Source organism: Myxine glutinosa, chromosome 14, assembly GCF_964187855.1.
Source record: "Myxine glutinosa chromosome 14, kmMyxGlut1.1, whole genome shotgun sequence".
Lineage (NCBI taxonomy): Eukaryota > Metazoa > Chordata > Myxini > Myxiniformes > Myxinidae > Myxine > Myxine glutinosa.
In genome coordinates, this window is record NC_136274.1 from 42,459,161 (window position 1) to 42,478,382 (window position 19,222).

The 19,222-nt window shown below is 46.5% G+C and overlaps 1 protein-coding gene across 5 annotated transcripts in view; it reads right to left on the reverse strand.

Annotated features, from left to right (window-relative positions):
• TMEM135 (transmembrane protein 135) overlaps positions 1-19,222 on the reverse strand; it is a 48,009-nt gene that overhangs the window by 8,493 nt on the left and 20,294 nt on the right. The window contains exons 2-11 of one of the 5 annotated variants that reach the window (XM_068135772.2): positions 8,772-8,899; positions 7,973-8,065; positions 5,185-5,218; positions 4,921-4,986; positions 4,740-4,786; positions 4,546-4,587; positions 4,286-4,426; positions 1,692-1,761; positions 1,283-1,447; positions 839-902 (exon numbers count right to left, since the gene is read on the reverse strand). In XM_068135772.2, the coding sequence (XP_067991873.2) occupies positions 839-902; positions 1,283-1,447; positions 1,692-1,761; positions 4,286-4,426; positions 4,546-4,587; positions 4,740-4,786; positions 4,921-4,986; positions 5,185-5,218; positions 7,973-8,065; positions 8,772-8,899 (850 nt within the window). The remainder of the gene's footprint in view (positions 1-838; positions 903-1,282; positions 1,448-1,691; positions 1,762-4,285; positions 4,427-4,545; positions 4,588-4,739; positions 4,787-4,920; positions 4,987-5,184; positions 5,219-7,972; positions 8,066-8,771; positions 8,900-19,222) is intronic. The other 4 variants (XM_068135775.2, XM_068135773.2, XM_068135774.2 and 1 more) reach the window with 4 other exon arrangements.

Below are 19,222 nucleotides of genomic sequence, written 5' to 3' on the forward strand. Positions count from 1 at the left end.
AGTTAGTCATCAGTCTGCATGGAAGTCCAGAAGGGAGGATTTGCCATTGGGAGAAATCCAGGTTGGAAAGTTAACAGATTGAGTTAGTCCCATGGAGTCACAGAAGTGCTTTGCTGAAGTGCCATGACTAGTGAGAGCGGTACCAACACCCAGCCAATTAGCATGGTGACAATTGAAGTTACCACGTTTGAGGAAGAGAGAGTTGGGATGAGTGGTTAAAGGTTGGTCCCTGTTGTCTGAGAGAAAGAGATGTATATGGAATTGTCACTATTTTGAGGACAGTACAACACACAGACAAACAAGAGGTGGGAGTGGAGGGGAAGTCGTAGCCAAAGATACTCCTGGGGGTAGGGAGGTGTAAGATCAGTCAGTACACGGACAGTGAAAAATTGAGTTATTGATATAAAGTGAAACTCCGCTGCCATGGCGTAGTCCAGTCCTATCAAATTGGAGGAGACAATAGCCAGGGAGAGACACTAAGGAGGAGGAGTTCTGTGCGAGGAAGAATTCTGTTGAACAGATGATGTTTGGTTTATCGGCATCAGCCTGGATTGAGATGATTGAGGTCCACACAGTTAGCGATAGGGCAGGAAGCATTGTGATGGTGCAGGACGGGCGGCTTTGCGGGGGCACAGTGAGTGGGGGGCTTTGAAAGGGACAGGGTGAGGTGGAAAGTGTGAATGGGTTGGGTGCGGGGGGATGCAGAAAGGGGGGACATGAAGTCGAGGGACGCTGATTTTAAAAAATATTTATAAATGACCCTTAAGCAATAAAGTTTTCACAAGGAGAAAGTAAATATGGGTTTTGTGACACAGAATGTGCTTGGAATAAAACAAACCAGAGAGCAGGGCGTGTTCTTCCTCATCACTGTCTCGGGTCCACCTGAGAATGCAGCTTGTCGCCTGGAACATACAAAACCAAATAAGAAAAATAAAAATAAATAAACCTTATCAGTATTGGCAATGAAGCACAACACAGGTAATTTACATGCATCACACAGCCAGCTGTACCACCTTGTTGGAAAGAGATGTCTTTACAAACTGCACCATACTTTGAATCAAAATTGCATACTCCAGAGTCTAGACCAATGAACCTTTTGAATAAAGCACAATTTTCAGTATTCATAAGGCATCACTTTGTTTTATTGTTCTAAAATGGTGCTTTGGTAGTTTTCTTTGTTATTTTTAGTTTTAAATGCAATCCTCATCACAATGTTTTCAAAGGTACAACTAAGGTAGTTTCAAATGTCAGACACTGTACACTGTCCTTTTAAGAACCCAACCTTGTAGAGGAAAGCGAAGGAACCGAGAAAGGCGCCTAGACGTAGGTTCTCAGGGTGCACTAATGTAGAGGCAAGCCGCGATGGTCTCGCGAAGTGCCGCATGGCAGAAGGAATGCGCAAGCCACATTGGATGATGTAACCAACACCAAACATTCGCACAAACACCTGCCACAAACACCCGATGTGTACAAACTTCAGACTTTAAACCCATGGCAAAGCAGTGACGCACTTTTGAGATACAGCAATCTGCGGCCATTCATGTCTGATGAAGAACCACATGTTGCATGTACCTCCAGCATAACAAACTCAAAAGCCGACAAACAACGTGTATTTTGCACCTCACAGCGATCCGTACATTGTTAATGTAATTTCATTCAAAGTACAATGTGAGGGGTCTTTGGGTCTTTACCTTTAATGCTGAGAAAACGCAGTTCTCATCGTAATGCCGGCAGCAACGGTGACGGGGGCCTCTTTGGACTCTGTGGTCATAGAAACATTGATGTGAATCATTACAACTTCATCTTGCTTGATACTAAGAAGTTCAGCACCCAACTGTGCAATGGATACTTCCAAATGAGTTACTCCCACAAAAAAGCGTTAAATATAAAAACATGCACACAATTTCTGCATACGTAAGTCTGAACATCCACTATTCCAAAAAAATAAAAATTATCATTAAAAGTTCCATTGGCTTCAAAACCACGAAGATTCAACATTTCTGCGATGAATCATCGAACAACACCACACAACAACAACAACAACAACAGGCATTTTAAGGTCATTTTCCCTGCAAGAGCGGGGGTTAGCCTTGCGGTCCCCATGACAATCTTCTCCATTTTGCCCTATTTTCTGCATCTCTCCTTGTTAACCCCCTTGCCCGCATTTCTTCTTCCACCATCTTTAGCCAAGTCTTTCTCGGTCTACCCCATCCTCTACTTCCTTCTACATTCATTTCCATCACTCTTCTCAACCAGTCACTTTCATCCTTCCTCAACACATGACCAAACCATCTCAACCTGTTCCTCTTCACAGCATCCATCACAGGCTCTATTCCCATCATCTTTCGCAATTCATCATTTGTCTTCCTCTCTCTCAACGATACTCCGCACATCCACTGAACCATTCGCATTTCCACCCTTTCCAGCCTTCGTTGCTGCTCTACATTCATTACCCATGTCTCGCTCCCATAAATCATAACACTTCTCACACATGCAGCATACACCTTTCCCTTCAGCTTCAATGACACTCCCCTCATCGAATAACACCAAAACAGACTTTTGGAAAGGACAATGACCAAGGTTCTGGGACAAACATAAAGGACAAATGGTGAATGTCAAAGCTTGAGCAAAGTAAAGTAGAATCCAGAAGCAGTAGTCTGCAAGACGCAAATTAAATGGCAACACCAGTCCGTTTCACTCTGGAAGTTGACTGAACACAAGAGTGGTTTAACAAGTGTGCCCCAAAGCAGTGTTCTGGGCCCAGTCATATTCCTGATCTTCATCATTTATCTCTCTGACTCTCTGGGAAATCCTCTTGATCTATCTGTTGATGACTCCACCCTCTGCCATGACATCCCTCATCCATCAGACACGAAGGTTCAACATTTCAACATCCCTCATCCATCTGGCTGCAGCCTCTTCCCTCTCTTCAGAACTTGAGAAAATGACAATCTGGTCAAACACCTCGAATATGACTTTCAATCCTGACAAGTCTCACACTCTCACTATCTCACTATCTCTCTCCGAAAGGACTGCTAGGCAAACCCTCCAATCTATTTTTTAAATAATCCTCTTGAGGAAATTCAGCTATGCAAATTCCTCCATCTCACTATGAGCCACGATTATTCTTGGGCAAACCACATTTCAAAGTTGGCCTCCAAAGCCAACCACCAACTGGGCATCCTCCGTTGTACAAAGTCCTTTCTTTGCACACATGAACTCTTATCCACCTACAAGGCCTTCATCCAAAGCTTGATGGAGTACTGTTTTCCCTTCTGAGCTGGCTCTCCTGGCTCACATCTTCCTCAGCTTGACGCCATGGAAACCAAGGCCTTCAAAGTCATTGGAATCTTCAGTGGTGAAGCTGAGTCTATGGGTCTATCACTTTCCCATCACAGACAGGTCGATGATCTCTCTGTCTTCTACCACCTCCTTTCTGGTCTTGTGCTCTCTGCTCTTTCCGTGCTTTGTCCCAGACAGGTTTCTGCAGGGCACACACGGTCCACCACAAACCCCTTCTGGTGAAACGACCTAAATCCAGGATCACTGCTCACCTCCACTCATTCGTTATTATTTTTTCCCCACATGTGGAACCAACTCCACATTCTCTCTTCAATCTCATTCTTCCCTCCAGGTCTTCAAGACAACTGTTCACCACCATCTCAGATCGTCCCCAATCCAAAATCATGATCTTTTCTACCCTCGTTAACACCTCTCCCTCCCCCTCTTCACCCCAAGCCCACCTCTATCCACGTTTCCGGTTCTTCCCTACTGGGATTTTCATTCTGTATGCATGTTGTCCAACCCATGTGTCCTTTCCTGACCCCCCCCCCCCACCCCCACCCTCCCTCACTCCCACTCCTCAGCAGGCCCATTGTTTTGTCAAGTCTCCCCCTTTAACTCCACTGTTGCGGTTTCGCCCCTACCCCTCTTTCTCTACTGTTTCTTTTGTCCTGTTACGTCCTGATCCGTTCAGTGTACCAGCTCGTCCACGAGCCTGGACTCTATATGCAAAAAAGAAGAAAAACCTCACCCGGGGATGCAGCTTACGAAAACTTATTACGTATTCCAATTATTCCACTTATTAGGTACAAATTAATCATCGAGATGTGACCTCAATCAATTGGAATAACAAAGGATGAAAATGCGTCTGAATGAATTTGAATGAATGAATGAACGTCTAGACTACACTAACTTTTTACATCATTGGGTGAATAGATACACAGAAAACCATGTGTAAACAGAGATGGATGTTCCTTGGGCACTCCGAATCTAATGCACGTACATCTCTTTAGCTTGTTGATATAACTTTCCCAGGTGAACCAGCACCCTGGGTTTTTCCCTCTCAGGTGCACCGTAGCCTTCTGCTTCTGTGGAACGTGGTGGCACAGCAAAGCCATGGGCATCTTCTCGGCCTACAAGGAACCTGTACAATCGCATAACCCAGGAAAATATTTTAGAAAGAGCAGAACAGTTAGACTGCACACATGTGCAAGACATTCCAAGACAACCAGCACACTGCAAATTGTACACAAAGACACCTACTTTAATGCTGAGAATGTGAAACCTTGTAGTCCATCCTTGCACCTGCAGAGATATTAAATTTGATCATAAAATGCAAAAGGGAAACCAATTTTAGAAGAATTAAATAATGCAAACCTCACCTGAACAGATAGGCTAACCCCCGCTCTAGCAGGGAAAATGGCCTTAAAATGCATGTTGTTTGTTGTTGTTGTCACCTGAACAGATACAGATACAGAGAGGAAGTGATGCAAAACAGCAGAACCTGGAAAAGATGAAAACCTGAGCAGTTAATGCACTTCAGAGAGAGAGAAAGCGATATTCAAAAAACAACAACACTTGAGGCAGGTATAACACAAACTGGTGTGCAAGTTAAAAAAAAAAGTTTGCTATATTCACCTCTCCATATCTAATGGGATGGAGGAGACCACGAGAAACACACATCCGAAACAAGGTCTCCGTCGCCTAAGAGCGAGCACAGGCAAGCAACTATTTTGTTTACTTATTTGTGTCCAGTGAGCTATGTTTCATGCAGGAACTTATACAATACTATTACAATCAACAATGGTTTTGCTAACACCAAAATTTTTTAAAAACCTACTCTCTCAATAAAACAAACACATCATTCTAAAATAGAATTTCAAATGTATGAGTGGAAGTTACCAAATTTGCCATGTAGATGGTAAGAAGGCCTCTCCTGCAACAAAGACAAGGCAATTATGAACCAGAAAAAAAATGAGCCAGAAAGGCAGCACAGATCGGTATGCCAAAGCATCAGACGATGGTTCTTTGAATCTTGTGACCTGAGATTACAGAAAACTTCAATGAAGACCGATCTGCATCTATATAATAAAGCAGGAGTGTCTATCCATCTGTCTGTCCCTAAACTACTCCCTCAGTTTTGGGGATAGCCCCACCAAACCTCCTCTGGAACGTTTTGGGGTCCCAGTAGGTAGGAGGTTTCAAAAACTTGTTGCAGAGACAAAGTCTTGTCCATGCTTGTTGCAAAGTAGGTAGGAGGTTTCATAAATTCCTCAATCAAATTATGATTTTGAAATTGACTCGATACAAAACTGCCCCGAATCCGGAAGTGAACAGATGACGACAATGAGCTGGTTTGATAATATCTCAATACAATCGTCATTTAACACAGTATTTTGTTAATCTTATCAATTTGTAATTGGATTTGGAAGAAGTTGGAAGATTGGAAGAAGAAGAAGAAGAAGAATTGGAAGAAGTTTCGGGAATTGAGTGGCGTGCTGATGATGAGGGGAGTGTCGTTGAAGCTGAAGGGAAAGGTGTATGCTGCATGTGTGAGAAGTGTTATGATTTATGGGAGCGAGACATGGGTAATGAACGTAGAGCAGCAACGAAGGTTGGAAAGGGTGGAAATGCGAATGGTTCGACGGATGTGCGGAGTATCGTTGAGAGAGAGGAAGACAAATGATGAATTGCGAAAGATGATGGGAATAGAGCCTGTGATTGATGCTGTGAAGAGGAACAGGTTGAGATGGTTTGGTCATGTGTTGAGGAAGGATGAAAGTGACTGGTTGAGAAGAGTGATGGAAATGAATGTAGAAGGAAGTAGAAGACGGGGAAGACCGAGAAAGACTTCGCTAAAGATGGTGGAAGAAGAAATGCGGGCAAGGGGGTTAACAAGGAGAGATGCAGAAAATAGGGCAAAATGGAGAAGATTGTCATGGGGACCGCAAGGCTAACCCCCGCTCTAGCAGGGAAAATGGCCTTTAAAATGCATGTTGTTGTTGTTGTTGTATCAATATTTTGTAATTGGTGTTATGCTGTTTGGAATTGAGTGAATACAATTATGATTTTGAATTTCCAACCGTACGGAACTGCTCCATATCCGGATGTAATGTTAGGACAGATTTAAATATTTGTTTATGTCACGAGTGTTCGTGAAAGTTTATTTTTTATACTAATGATATTTAATTTGTGATTGGAGTTATGCTGTTTGGAATGAAAAGAGAGATATTGAGTTCAAATGAATTCAAACGGGTACGTTTTTCGTGCAAGTCCTTCACGAACCTGCTGTCCATGCTTGACGTGTGACTGAAGGTGACACTGGAATATGGAATTTATGGGTTCCATGGTTTAGCATTCACCATTTCCGCATTGTTTGTTTGCTTTTGGTTCCCCACCCGTGCCTAGCACGGGTACCTCACTAGTATTAACTATAACATTACCCAAAATTTTAACCGTGGTCCTTTTAAGACAAATTCAACTTCCTGACTGAGCAATCATAGGTACAAATAATACCCCGATTTACGTTGTTTCACAAATACGTCGTCACTTTATTAATACTACCTGATTTGCGTCGCCTCAACTCACACTTCCATTGCTGAGAGCATTCGTCCTTTCTCGTATCCGTCATCCCAGCCTTCACCTCAACCTACCCTGTACATGAACTACTTTCCGTGATGCATAAATGAATGTGCTGTATTGTACTGTGGTTTGGCTAGGAAGCAGCATAAAAGTGTTACCTTTGAAGTGAAATTTGATGTTATTTGTCGAATGGATGCTCGTGAGTGTGCGATTGATGTTACTGGATTACTAAGTTTGCCTCGCTCATTACAAGTTCATTGCATGGCTGGCTGGTTCAACCGCCTCCAGAAGAGGTAGCGAAATATAAGAAAAATTCAAACTCTAAAATATGTTCTTTATTTAACTACTAGCAAAAGTACCTGTCCCCAACGACGGGGAAATTATAAGTTAATCTGGACTTTTCATTCATGGACTTTGAAAAGGTTGATTGTGTTGCACTCAAAAATGTTGGCCTTTTCACTTTGAGACGAATTGGTCATTGCATTTACCAAAAATTGCTATATTTGTCACTTTGGCCTCAATTTGCAGCCTCAAAACGGCCTCTGAGCCGTGCCTAAGAAACAGACCCACAAATAAAGAGAGGGAGAGAGAGAGAGTGAATATAACTGTCATTAACCCAAAAAAGGATGATGTCATAGGTAAAAAGCATCACCCTTTACATCAACCTTTATTCCATTAATTCTTATGAAAAAAGTTGCACCTTTCAGGAATTCATTAGCCTGGTGTTGGCTTAGCGGTTAGGGTGCCGGCTTGGGATCCTAGGATCCTGAGTTCGAATCCCGGTCGATCGTTGAATTAACACCAGGGGGGTTGACTCAGCCTGTCATCCTTCTGAGGTCGGCAAATTGAGTACCAGCTTGCTGGGATGAATGATCCTGGTGTGTACCCCGACCTAGAATAGGTACATAGGTAGCCCTTGTACATAGGTATCCCTTGTACGTAGGTACCCCTTGTACATCCCTTGTTCTTCTTCTTTCAGGAATTCATTCTGTATTATATTTTTTGATTATGACATCAGACCACGGAGTTAACGATCACTCATCATATTTTAGTGACAAATGCTGAGTGTGACCCTTTCCATGTGCATCTATTTACCACCAATGCTCACCTGCTCTTCCTCTCCAAAAGAATCGCAAGATATGATGCAGGCAAAGCCGATCCAAACCCAGCAGACCAGACGTAGAACTTTCCCAGCACCTTCCTGCACACACCAATGCAGAAGCATTCTTTAGTGTTATCAAATAGAGACGAATATAAAACCATGCCATTACACATAGAGTATGCTGAGGAGTGAGGACCTCAACTGTAGATTACTGTTGTTAGAGGTAGAACCTGAGCCATTTACCTTCTTCCTACCTAATTGGCTAGAATTACATAGAACTCCTTAAAAGCTTTACTCAAGGGAGCAGTATGATTGATGTCAAGCACAAAACAAGACTCCAACAGGTCTCAGCAATTACATATACCAGCCCACCATAAATGCAAAGGACGGTGCAATTTGTGATACAATGCCCTGTCTATGAAACACCAACAACAACAACAACAACAACAACAACAACAGGCATTTTAAGGCCATTATCCCTGTAAGAGCGGGGGTTAGCCAAGAGCGGGGGTGTCTATGAAACACCAATCGGATAAATTGTCAGGTCAGGAATCAAATAGACTAGACAGCTAAAAAGTAAATTCACTACCTTTGCACCATAGTTTCGGACACAATGCCTCACCTTTACCGCTACATTAAAGCACTGTAAGCACAAAGTCGAAAGGGTAACTGAACCTCAAAGCCAGAGCCCGAGCTTTTCTCCACAGAGCCTCACACTACACTCAATGATGCTCGCTATTAGTTGTCATCTCATGATCGAGACAAATCAGCACCCATTCAGTACTACGGCCCTTATATGACTTACCGCAATATACAGAACATCGCTATGAACAGTCCTGCATTGGACGAAAGAAAAGCAACAGACTGCAGAAGTTCAGGAAGCAAGCGGTATAGGTAGTAACTGCTTTTCTTCCTCCGCAACAAGGCAGCAAGCTGGAAAGGGTGAAGACAAAGATCCCAAAAATAATATTTAAAGCACACTCGACTTTCAGATCTTTGTAAACTGCCCTCTAAAACATTAAAACATCACTCCTAACAATAAGTCTGTCTAAATACCAGTCTGAATAGTCAAGCAAAGTCAACAGGATGAAGTGAAAGTGAGTGAAAGAAAGGAAAGATGAGATCAAACCATGTCCTATACAGAGCATCGGTACTGTCAAAGCAGTTTCTACGGCTCGGGATACAATCCTGGACGGGTCACCACTCTGACATGGGAAGTCAGGGAAGGAATTTGTAATTTGTTCAGGGTGCTGGCAATAGCTCGCCTACTCTTCATGAAGGACACCCTGGGATCTTTAATGTTCACCAACTAATGCTGGCAGATAGGCCTGCCCTGTTTAACATCCATCCGAGGGGCGGCACACACATTGATGAATCACCCTGCCTGAGAAACCCTGGGATTCCAGTTTACAGCTCGGCCGAGGTTCAAACCCAGGCTGTACAGCTTTGAGGAGAGTGTGTGTACTTCTAGGCCATAAAAAAAGGAAAACGAAGTTTAATATGGGAGGAGTGGGAAAGGTTGGGGGTGAACGAAGTGATCTACAGGAACAACTAATGTGACTACCTCAACTACTATCCCAAATACCCCCACCTGACTTTCCTGAGTCAGTCAGGAAATGCTTTTGGTCTAATTATTTCACGAACCGGTTGGTCAGACCTGACATTCAACTGGTGATTTCAGCAGGAATTTGTAATTTGTTCAGGGCGCTGAGAATAACACGCCAACTCTTCACAAAAGACAAATGCCAAGTATCAACGCCAATACTTCCACCAATGCCAAGTACATGCAGAAAGGTCCTCTGGCTTAACGTCCTTCCATTGGATGTCGCACATATTAATGCATCGTCTTACATGAGAAACACCACAGTCAAGATTTGAACCCAAATTAGACAAATGAGAGGTGAGTGTGTGTCCCTCGCATCTATCATATCACCCGTCACATGTTCTGTAGGAATAACAGGAGCATGCCAGGCAAAAGGGAATTTGTCAACAGAAGATTACAATGTTCATCATTCTGATAGTGAATGTAGAGAAGTAAAAGTAATGAAAGCCAGGTCGTTAAAAAAGTGACATGGAAGCTGTGGAAATGTAACTCATTGATTGGGACTGGTAACTCATTGATTGGGACTGGTAACGAAGCAGATAGACGATTTCGTAAATGAATGTCAGGAATGTGCACGAACATGGTAATCTCTTGTCCACCTGGTCACAGCCCCAGGCTGGAGCACCCCCCTATTGTTTGGTAAATGGAACTCGCAGCAGGAGGGGAGCGAGCTGGTGCCAGTGAGGCGACCGAGTAACGTTTGTGGAAAACGGATTAGGATTAGCGGAGGAAGGATTAATACTGCGGTGCCCATAAAAGAGTGAACATCTCCTTGACTCAGGAGCACTCATCCTCAGAAGCCCTGCCCGACGGAATGAACGCGTACCACGAGTACGGCGCTGCAGCCACGAAAGAGGGACTATGCGGATAGAGTTACCTGGTCCATTGAGTTAAACGGTAGTTATTTGGTATTGGAATGAAGTGAACAACCAGTTAATAAAGTTGTGATCTTTTGTAAACCTGTGACATCATTGGAGTCTTGAGTCCCATCACACTTCCCCGACAATCTGGAGGCACCGCTGGATTTCGAGTGGACGTTGCCAAGGTAAGCATGGCGTCTTGGGGATGGTCCATTACGAAATACGAACCTGTGTTTAATTCTGAACATGGTGGAGGATGTGTGTGTGGGGCTTGCCGCGATATAGGTAAAAGTCACGGATGGAACGTTTTAAATGATTCTATTATTCGTGTGCTTGCAAGGATGCGTACGTTATACGCTGGGTGTTAAGAGCCTTACTCTGGTCTGCAGGCAAATCGGCTCATGAAGTGCACCATGAGGCGATTTGTTTGCCGGTTTGGTAAGGTCCGTACACGTGTACAATCGTGTACACCCGTTTTAAATTAATAAATAAATAATTTTTTTTGTGATATTCCTACATGTGATATTCCTACTTGGGTAGAGAGAGACAGACAGACAGACAGAGAGAGATAGACAGAGAGAGACAGAAAGTGAGAGAGAGACAGACAGAGAGAGATAGACAGAGAGAGACAAACAGACAGAGAGACAGAGAGAGAGAGACAGAAAGAAAGAGAGAGAGACATAGAGACAGACAGAGATAAAGATGATATTCAGACAGATAGAGAGAGACAGACAGACAGACAGAGAGAGATAGACAGAGAGAGACAGAAAGTGAGAGAGAGACAGACAGAGAGAGATAGACAGAGAGAGACAAACAGACAGAGAGACAGAGAGAGAGAGACAGAAAGAAAGAGAGAGAGACATAGAGACAGACAGAGATAAAGATGATATTCAGACAGATAGAGAGAGACAGACAGACAGAGAGAGATAGACAGAGAGAGACAGAAAGTGAGAGAGAGACAGACAGAGAGAGATAGACAGAGAGAGACAAACAGACAGAGAGACAGAGAGAGAGAGACAGAAAGAAAGAGAGAGAGACATAGAGACAGACAGAGATAAAGATGATATTCAGACAGATAGAGAGAGACAGACAGACAGACAGAGAGAGATAGACAGAGAGAGACAGAAAGTGAGAGAGAGACAGACAGAGAGAGATAGACAGAGATAGACAGACAGAGAGAGACAGAGAGAGAGACAGACAGAGAGAACCACAGACAGAGAGAGAGAGATAGACAGACAGAGAGAGAGATAGACAGACAGAGAGAGACAGACAGAGAGAGAGAGACAGAAAGAGAGAGAGATAGACAGAGAGAGAGAGACAGAGAGAGAGAGACAGACAGAGAGAGACATAGACAGACAGAAAGAGAGACAGACAGAGAGAGAACATTTTTGGGAACGTTTTGGGAACATTCAAATGTTGGGTTTTGCTGACGTTTCCACAACGTCGCCACAACGTTTCACTTTCGTTGTTGCAACGTTTTGCTCCAACGTTTTGGGAACATTCAAATGTTGGGTTTTGCTGACGTTTCCACAACGTCGCTACAACGTTTCACTTTCGTTGTTGCAACGTTTTGCTCCAACGTTTTGGGGACACTCAAATGTTAAGTAAATCGGATAAGAATTCACGAGTTATTTAATTATTAGCGATTAATGAAGTACTTATTTAATTAATTACATTTCTTATTACATTACAGTAATTACATTACAGTAATTACCTGAGGTAATTACAGTAATTACAGTTCCGGTAATCTATCTATAATTCCAGTAATCTCTGTGTGTGTGTGTGTCTGTGTGTGTGTGTGTGTGTGTGTTTGTCTGTGACCGCTGTTTCTCGACAACCACGGGTCCGATCTAATTGAAACTTGCCAGATATATTGCTGGGGACCTGAGGATGTGCCTTTTCAAGGTTTCATATTAATCGGAGAAGTAGTTACCGAGCTATTAGTAAAAGTAACGCAAGCCGTTCGCTTTGGCTTTGCGAATGGACCAAACCATTTCATGTAAATAGAGGGGGGGGGGGGGTTCTACCGTACTCGCAAGCCGTTCGCTTTGGCTTTGCGAATGGACCAAACCATTTCATGTAAATAGAGGGGGGGGGGGGGTTCTGTGGTCGTTACTGCCACGTGGTTTCAAAGTTTTTTTTTGTGGTTGTTGTTTGCACGCATGTTTTTTTGCACCCACGTACGGGCCTTTTCAAGGATGTGCCTTTTCAAGGTTTCATATTAATCGGAGAAGTAGTTACCGAGCTATGGCGATTTATTTACCAAACTAATCACAGAACAGGTTGCGGGGTAGGCCAGCCAATCACAGAACACGTTGTTGCGTAGGCGTGGCCGATGTGAATTCGAGGCGTAGCGGGCGCCATTTGGAGGAGCTGGGAGGACTCAGTCGTGATAGAGTGAGCCTGAGTGAGTATATCAAGACAAGAACAAGATCTAGAAGGAGGTATGTACGGTGCGATTCATATAATATTGTTGCGAATATGGAATTTGACCTCCATATCCGCTTGTAAATATTCCCCTATCTTCTCCGATACTCCCCAACTCTCCCCTTACCCCATTCCCTAGTCCCATTGTCTGTAAACAACACCCATTAGAGCCGATCTTCCCCTTCATTCCCCCATTAAATGTCGTGCCCAGGTCCCCCGCACCACACGTAGACAATTATAGGACATCTTGCTAGTTATTCTTAATCTATGTCAGTTAAGGACTTGTTTCCATTAATTATGACTCTTCGTTGCACCAGAATGTGATGATATGGCACCAGTAGGAGTTTAGGACCTTCCCATACCTCCCCGCATCTCTTCCCATCATCTCAAGCTCCAACAACAACCACAACAACAGCGGCTTTGCGTCCTCACTCCGGCTCGGTTGGCCGCCATTGAACATGTGCTCGACGGGGTTACCCAGAAGGGGGCTCCCTGTCGGCCCCTCGTCAAGGGCGGAGCCGGTAACCCCCGCACCCAATGAGAAGCCATGGGCCGATGCCATATGGGGCGGAGCTAACGAGCGAGGGCGTGACTCCCCGCCGGATATACGCGGCCCCGCGCCGGACGTGACGTCAGATGCGCCCCGAGCTTGGAAGGAAAAGACGCCACCCTCCCGAGCGCTGAGCGACCTCCCCAGCTTGAGACCAAAGTCGCGACCCACAAGCGCTGTGATACCTTCACGCATCTCTGGACACCACCGTACGTGATTCTGTCCCTGAGCCAGGTGCACCTGGAGCGATCGCTACCCGCTTTCCTGGCCATCAAACCCCGTGTGAGTGAGCCTTGTCCCGCGTTTACCTGTCGTCTGTCCGGGGATAATATAAGTGTGTTTAAGTGCCCACCTTCCTATGTTTCCCTCTTGTCCCTGTAATCTAAACCTTCCGCAATTGTAATAACAACCTTTGAGAACCGTATCCCTGGTGTCGTATTGTGTGATTGTAACCCAGCCGGGTGTCTTCTTTTTCTTATTGAGCCAGCATAGCGCGATTAGTCAACCCCGGGTGCAATCGGGGTAACTTGTACGGATACGGCGGCCATCCCGCTCGGCCCACCATACCATCAAAGTCGTATCTGTAACAATTGGTGTCGAGGAGTGGAATTCGAACCCGGGACTAAATTAGTTAGGCCCAAATTTTGGGAGGGAAAATCGATTCGGAGCGCGTTTCCCGCGCGAAATTATAACGGCGAAATTTCAATTTGTTTTACGAAAATAAAAAAATAAAAACCGAATTTTGAAAGTCGCGCTATGGCGGATCAAGACGGCTGGGGTCCGGTAAAGGAGAGTGAGGTAGGGTCGATCCAGGACCAAATTGAGGGACAAGAGGAGAGCGAAGCAGTGAGGGCGGCAGGTTCGCAAAATAGCGCCGTCACGCACGAAGTAGCGGGCGCGCAAAAAGGCGCCTCGCACGAGCGTGCGGTAGCCGAGCCGGCTGTATCAGCGGGCTTTAACATGCAGCCGATTGACATGCAGGCCCTCATTGCGCAGTTACAGGCAGCTGTACAGATGAGTATGGGGAGCCAAATTGAGCGATTGGGTGAGCGGTTGGGGAACCGGATGGATGCTCAGGGTGAGCGATTGGAGGGCCAAATGGGGGTAATGAGGGACGAAGCGAGGGGTACCGGTGAGAAGTTAGACAATAATTTTGAGGAGTTAGACAAGAAAATTGGGAAGTTAGACAATAATTTTGAGGAGTTAGACAAGAAAATTGGGAAGTTAGACAATAATTTTGAGGGGTTAGACAACGGGATAAAAGAAGTGAAAAATGGGTTAGAGGGGTTAGAAAACAGTATGGAAGGCAAATTGAGGGACATGAGGGACCAGGCGGAAAGGGAAGTTAAACAAATGGAGCAGCAGATAGAGGGGGTCAGAATGGGGGTAGAAACCAAACTGGATGCTCACAGGGAGGAAATGGAGCAGATGAGGGTGGCATCTGGGCAGGAGATGCAAGTGATGGGAGAGGAGATCAGAAGAGGAGTGAGTGAGGAGGTCGGAGGAGTGCGCGAGGAGGTGAGGCACTGTGAGGAGCACATGGAAAAGGAGGTGAGAAAGGGGACTGTAAAGTTACAAGGGGGCATAGAGGACCTGACGCAGGAGGTGGAGCAGCTGACGGTGGGACAAACGGAGTTAGTGGAGCAGGTTCAAAGGAACACTGCGGTATTAGGAGGTTTAAAGGCGACACAGAAAGAACTAAAAGATGACTTGATAGCGACAAAGAGGGAATGTCAGATGGTACGTGAGGGACTGACAACGAGGTTGGACGAGGTGATAGAGGTAATGGAGACGAAGGACCGGCAGGTGAGGACGCACCTGGAAACGGTCAAGGTAGCCTTAGAGGATGAGCTTGAGGAGACGTACCGGGGAATAAAAGAGGTGAAGCACAAATTAGAAGAAGTGGAAGAAGGGATGAGCGAAATTAAGAAGCGACGGAGAGGGGATAAGAAAGAGATAAAAGAGGAGATAAAAGAATTGGTCCAAAGTCTGTGTTTGGATCGTGATGATGTGCTCATTAACCGGATGAGGGATTCGCAGGTGATGGAGGAGAAGCGAAGAGAAAGAGGACCCGGTGTAAGTGGTGACCAATATGGTCGTGCGTATGATGCGCCAGGGGATTTAATAAGCTTGGGGGTCGAAATAGACCCGGGTGTTCGTGAGAGGCCGTTGGTGAAGTGTGCGACAGGTCTGGTGTGCGAAAGAGGAGGTGTGCGAGAAAGTCCGACTCTGGGGTGTGTGAGGAAAAAGTGCGTGCCAAGGAGTAGTGAGTGTGCTGGCGGGAGTGAGTCGGTCGTAGCGCGTGTGCGAGGGAGCACATGGAAGCGTGGTGTGGTGAGTGTTACAGAGGGTGTAACGGGAGAGTGTGCGCGAGAAAGGTGTGTGACGGACAGGTGCATGAGGAAAGAGTGCGCTGTCAGAAGTAAGGAAGAGTGTCCACCTGTGGTGAGTGTTACAGAGGGTGTAACGGGAGAGTGTGCGCGAGAAAGGTGTGTGACGGACAGGTGCATGAGGAAAGAGTGCGCTGTCAGAAGTAAGGAAGAGTGTGCACCTGTGGTGAGTGTTACAGAGGGTGTAACGGGAGAGTGTGCGCGAGAAAGGTGTGTGACGGACAGGTGCATGAGGAAAGAGTGTGCTGTCAAGAGTAAGGGTGAGTGCGTTGTCACGAGTGGAGGTGAAAGTAGTGAGAGTGACATGGAGCGTGAGTTAGTTGTGACAGGTGAGCGAGGATGTACACCTGGGATGGAAGGATGCACACCTGGAATGGTAGAGCGTGAGTGGGAATGCACGCTGGAGTTGGTGGTGAGGCACGTGGTTGGGTGTGCGAATGAGGGCACACCTGTGATTGTCACAGAGGAGGTGACAGAGGAGGGGGCGCGAAGAGGTGTATTGGTGAGGTGTGCTACCAACGAGTGTGTGCCAAAGTGTTCGGTGGTCAGGTGTGTGACCAAGGCTGTGAGTGGAATGGGTGTACCTGGGTGTGTAAGGAAAGGTACGACGAGGAGCATGGGCACGGCTGGATGTGTGAGCAAGGAACGGGCTGCGGGATGTAAGCATGCAGGTGAAGCATCGACGTTAGACGGGATAGAGGTTAGAACGACTTATAGCCGAAGCAGGCCCTCGGTGCGTGCCGGGCCTCGCTTTGAACGGCCGCGTCCAGGCTCCACTAGGCGGAGCTGGCAGCCCGATAGAAAGGGTCGTCATGGCGACCACTTTTTGGTGAGACGTGCCGGCAGGTCGAGATCGGGGCATTGGATGGCTCCACGCCGAGGTGGTGCGTGGGATCTCGGCCCGGGTAAGCCCCCGTCCCTGCACCGAGTGCCGGACGCATCCAGCCGCTGGCACAAAACAACCAGCATCCATTGCTTGGCCTTACGAAGCCGGGCTTTGGACAGGGATTGGCGCACCGAGAGGTATTAGTGAGTCGACTGGGTGATGAGGTTAGTGTTTTGGACCCAAAATTAGAGAAAAACAAAATTTGATGATTGGCAAGGGATTGGCAGTAGTGATTGGCAGATGATGAGCAGTGATTGGCAAATTTTTAATTTGTTGAAATTTGATGTGCAAAATTGGTAGTGAGCGATGGGCCCGGTGGGTAAGGGGGGCATCCCTGCCACCCTTCCCATGGGGGGGCAAAGGAGCAATAGCTTATGGGGTGTATGGCAGTGAAAACTAGCCCGGGTGGGTTAGGATATGGTGTGTAGGGATCTAGCGAAGATTGACATTAGGTAACGTTAAGATTAGTTAGTGACTGATACCTGTAGTGGGGACGCAGGTAGATTAGTGTGGATGATAATGACGTGGGAGCGCAATAGTTTAAAGGGACGACTGGGAAGCGCAAGTTTCAGAAGGGAGTAGTTAGCTGAGATGATGCCGTGTGTGTGAGGATGGAACAGGTGTGATTGCACAGGTGTGCAATTGGACAGGTGTGTGGAGCAGTGTATGAGTAGTGGATCAGCGCGAATGCGCTTGGGGAGAGAAGGGTGCAGGTGGCACCAGGTGTGAGAGCACAGGTGTGCAGGTACAGGTGTGTGGAGAGAGTTGGAGTGAGTGGTACGGAGTGGTGTGCATGGTGCGAAGGTGTGGATGGGGGAAGAGTGGACCCCTTTCACGAGTACCCGGGGCGGGTAGTGTAAGTGTTAGGTAGAGGGTGCAGGTAAATTGTGGTTGGATATTGGCATTTGTGGTGCGGTTGGAGAATGGTGTTGTGAATGGGTGCATTAGTGTTGTGGAAATGGCGGGGCGTGTAGCCTGTTAGTGTGTGTAGTTGGTTGGGCACTCCACCACTGTGAGGATGTCGGCCAGGTGAGGCCGCAGGTGGGCTCTGGGAGCCGGTAGTTGTGAGTGGGTGCCTGAGGATCCCGGGTGTGGATCGGGCAGCCCAGTGCCAGAGAGGGCACGGAGTGGGGAGAGAGCCAGAGGGCCTTCCCCAGGTAGTTAGGTTAGGGTGAGGAGCAGGTAAGCTCGGAGGCAACTGCAGTGGTGGAGGTGTGCAGGTGGGTAGACCCACTGGGAGAGGTACACGCCACAGCCCAGAAATTGTGCGAGGGCACCGGGAGATGAATCGGGGGAGTGAGACCCCAAATTGAAGAGCACCACAGTTTGGCCAATGGGAATTGGTTTTTAGAACCCATAGTGTAAGAGGGCCAATGGTTTGGCCGGAGAAAGCCCCCGGGTAGTGTAAAGTTGTTAAAGTCATTTAGGAGATAGTTAGGATTGATGAACCTGTCGCACCATACGCAGCCACTTACCTGTGGTGATGATGATGACTCCACACCTGTGTTTTCTTTGTTTTGTTGCAGGAGATGAATCGCAGTGTGGATTTGTGAGACGCATCACGACGTGGATGAGACATTGGGGTGATTCCATCTCTCCCTCCCTAGGAGGGACTGATGATGAATTGGTAATGGCAAATTATGATGTTGAGTTGGAGATGGCAAATTTTGATGAGAGTTGAAAATGGCAAATTTGATTGGTTAGGAGGGAGAGAAGACGAATTTGGTTTATGGGAGGAACGGGGAAGACAGTAGGGATGTTTGTCGATTTGTAAAGTAGATGTTTATGGGTAGTGTTGTGTTTTGTGGATACAGTAAGGGGTAAGGGAGGGGCCATGTAGGTTACCTGGTGGGGGGGGGCGTACGATAGGAACGTACCTGTCTCACCTGGTTCCCATGTGCCCCCAGTGTGCATCATCTTGTATTGCGTGCACTTTTGCGCCCTTACCACCTTACTCACTTGCTCTTGTTTTTGTCTCCCACCTCCGAGGATCTGGCTTTGGGGTAGAGAGAGAGGAGAGAGAGGTGCTGGCGACGCAGTTGTGGGCCTGCACTTTCGCTGCTTGCTGCCGGGATCGATACACCATATGGACCGCAATGTTTGTGGCCACCCACGATGGACCGCAGTTCGTTTGCGGCCAAGCACCACCCGGGGATGGACCTATAGGTCAACGTGGCACCTATGCCATACAGGTGAACCACTTTTAGGTAACACCCGGTGCACCACACGAAGAGCAAGAGACACCTGCAGGGTTAGGGGTTGTTGTTTTTATTTTAATGAACAATGGTGGTGCACCGGATGGTGCTGACAGTACATGATGGGGTGGTGCTTTTGGTGCTGGGAAGGGTGCTCTGCACGTTATTAAAGGCCGTCGGCCACAGAGCACTCGTGGGTTGGTGTATCGATGTTGGCAAGCGCGCTCTCTCTATGCATAACATCTGCATGTGTTCCTCCAAAAACAGGTCCTGGATCGTAGTGTAAATAGCAGCGTAGTCTTGTAAATAATGCTCCCTACCGGCTGTATGTTTAGTTTGAGAATT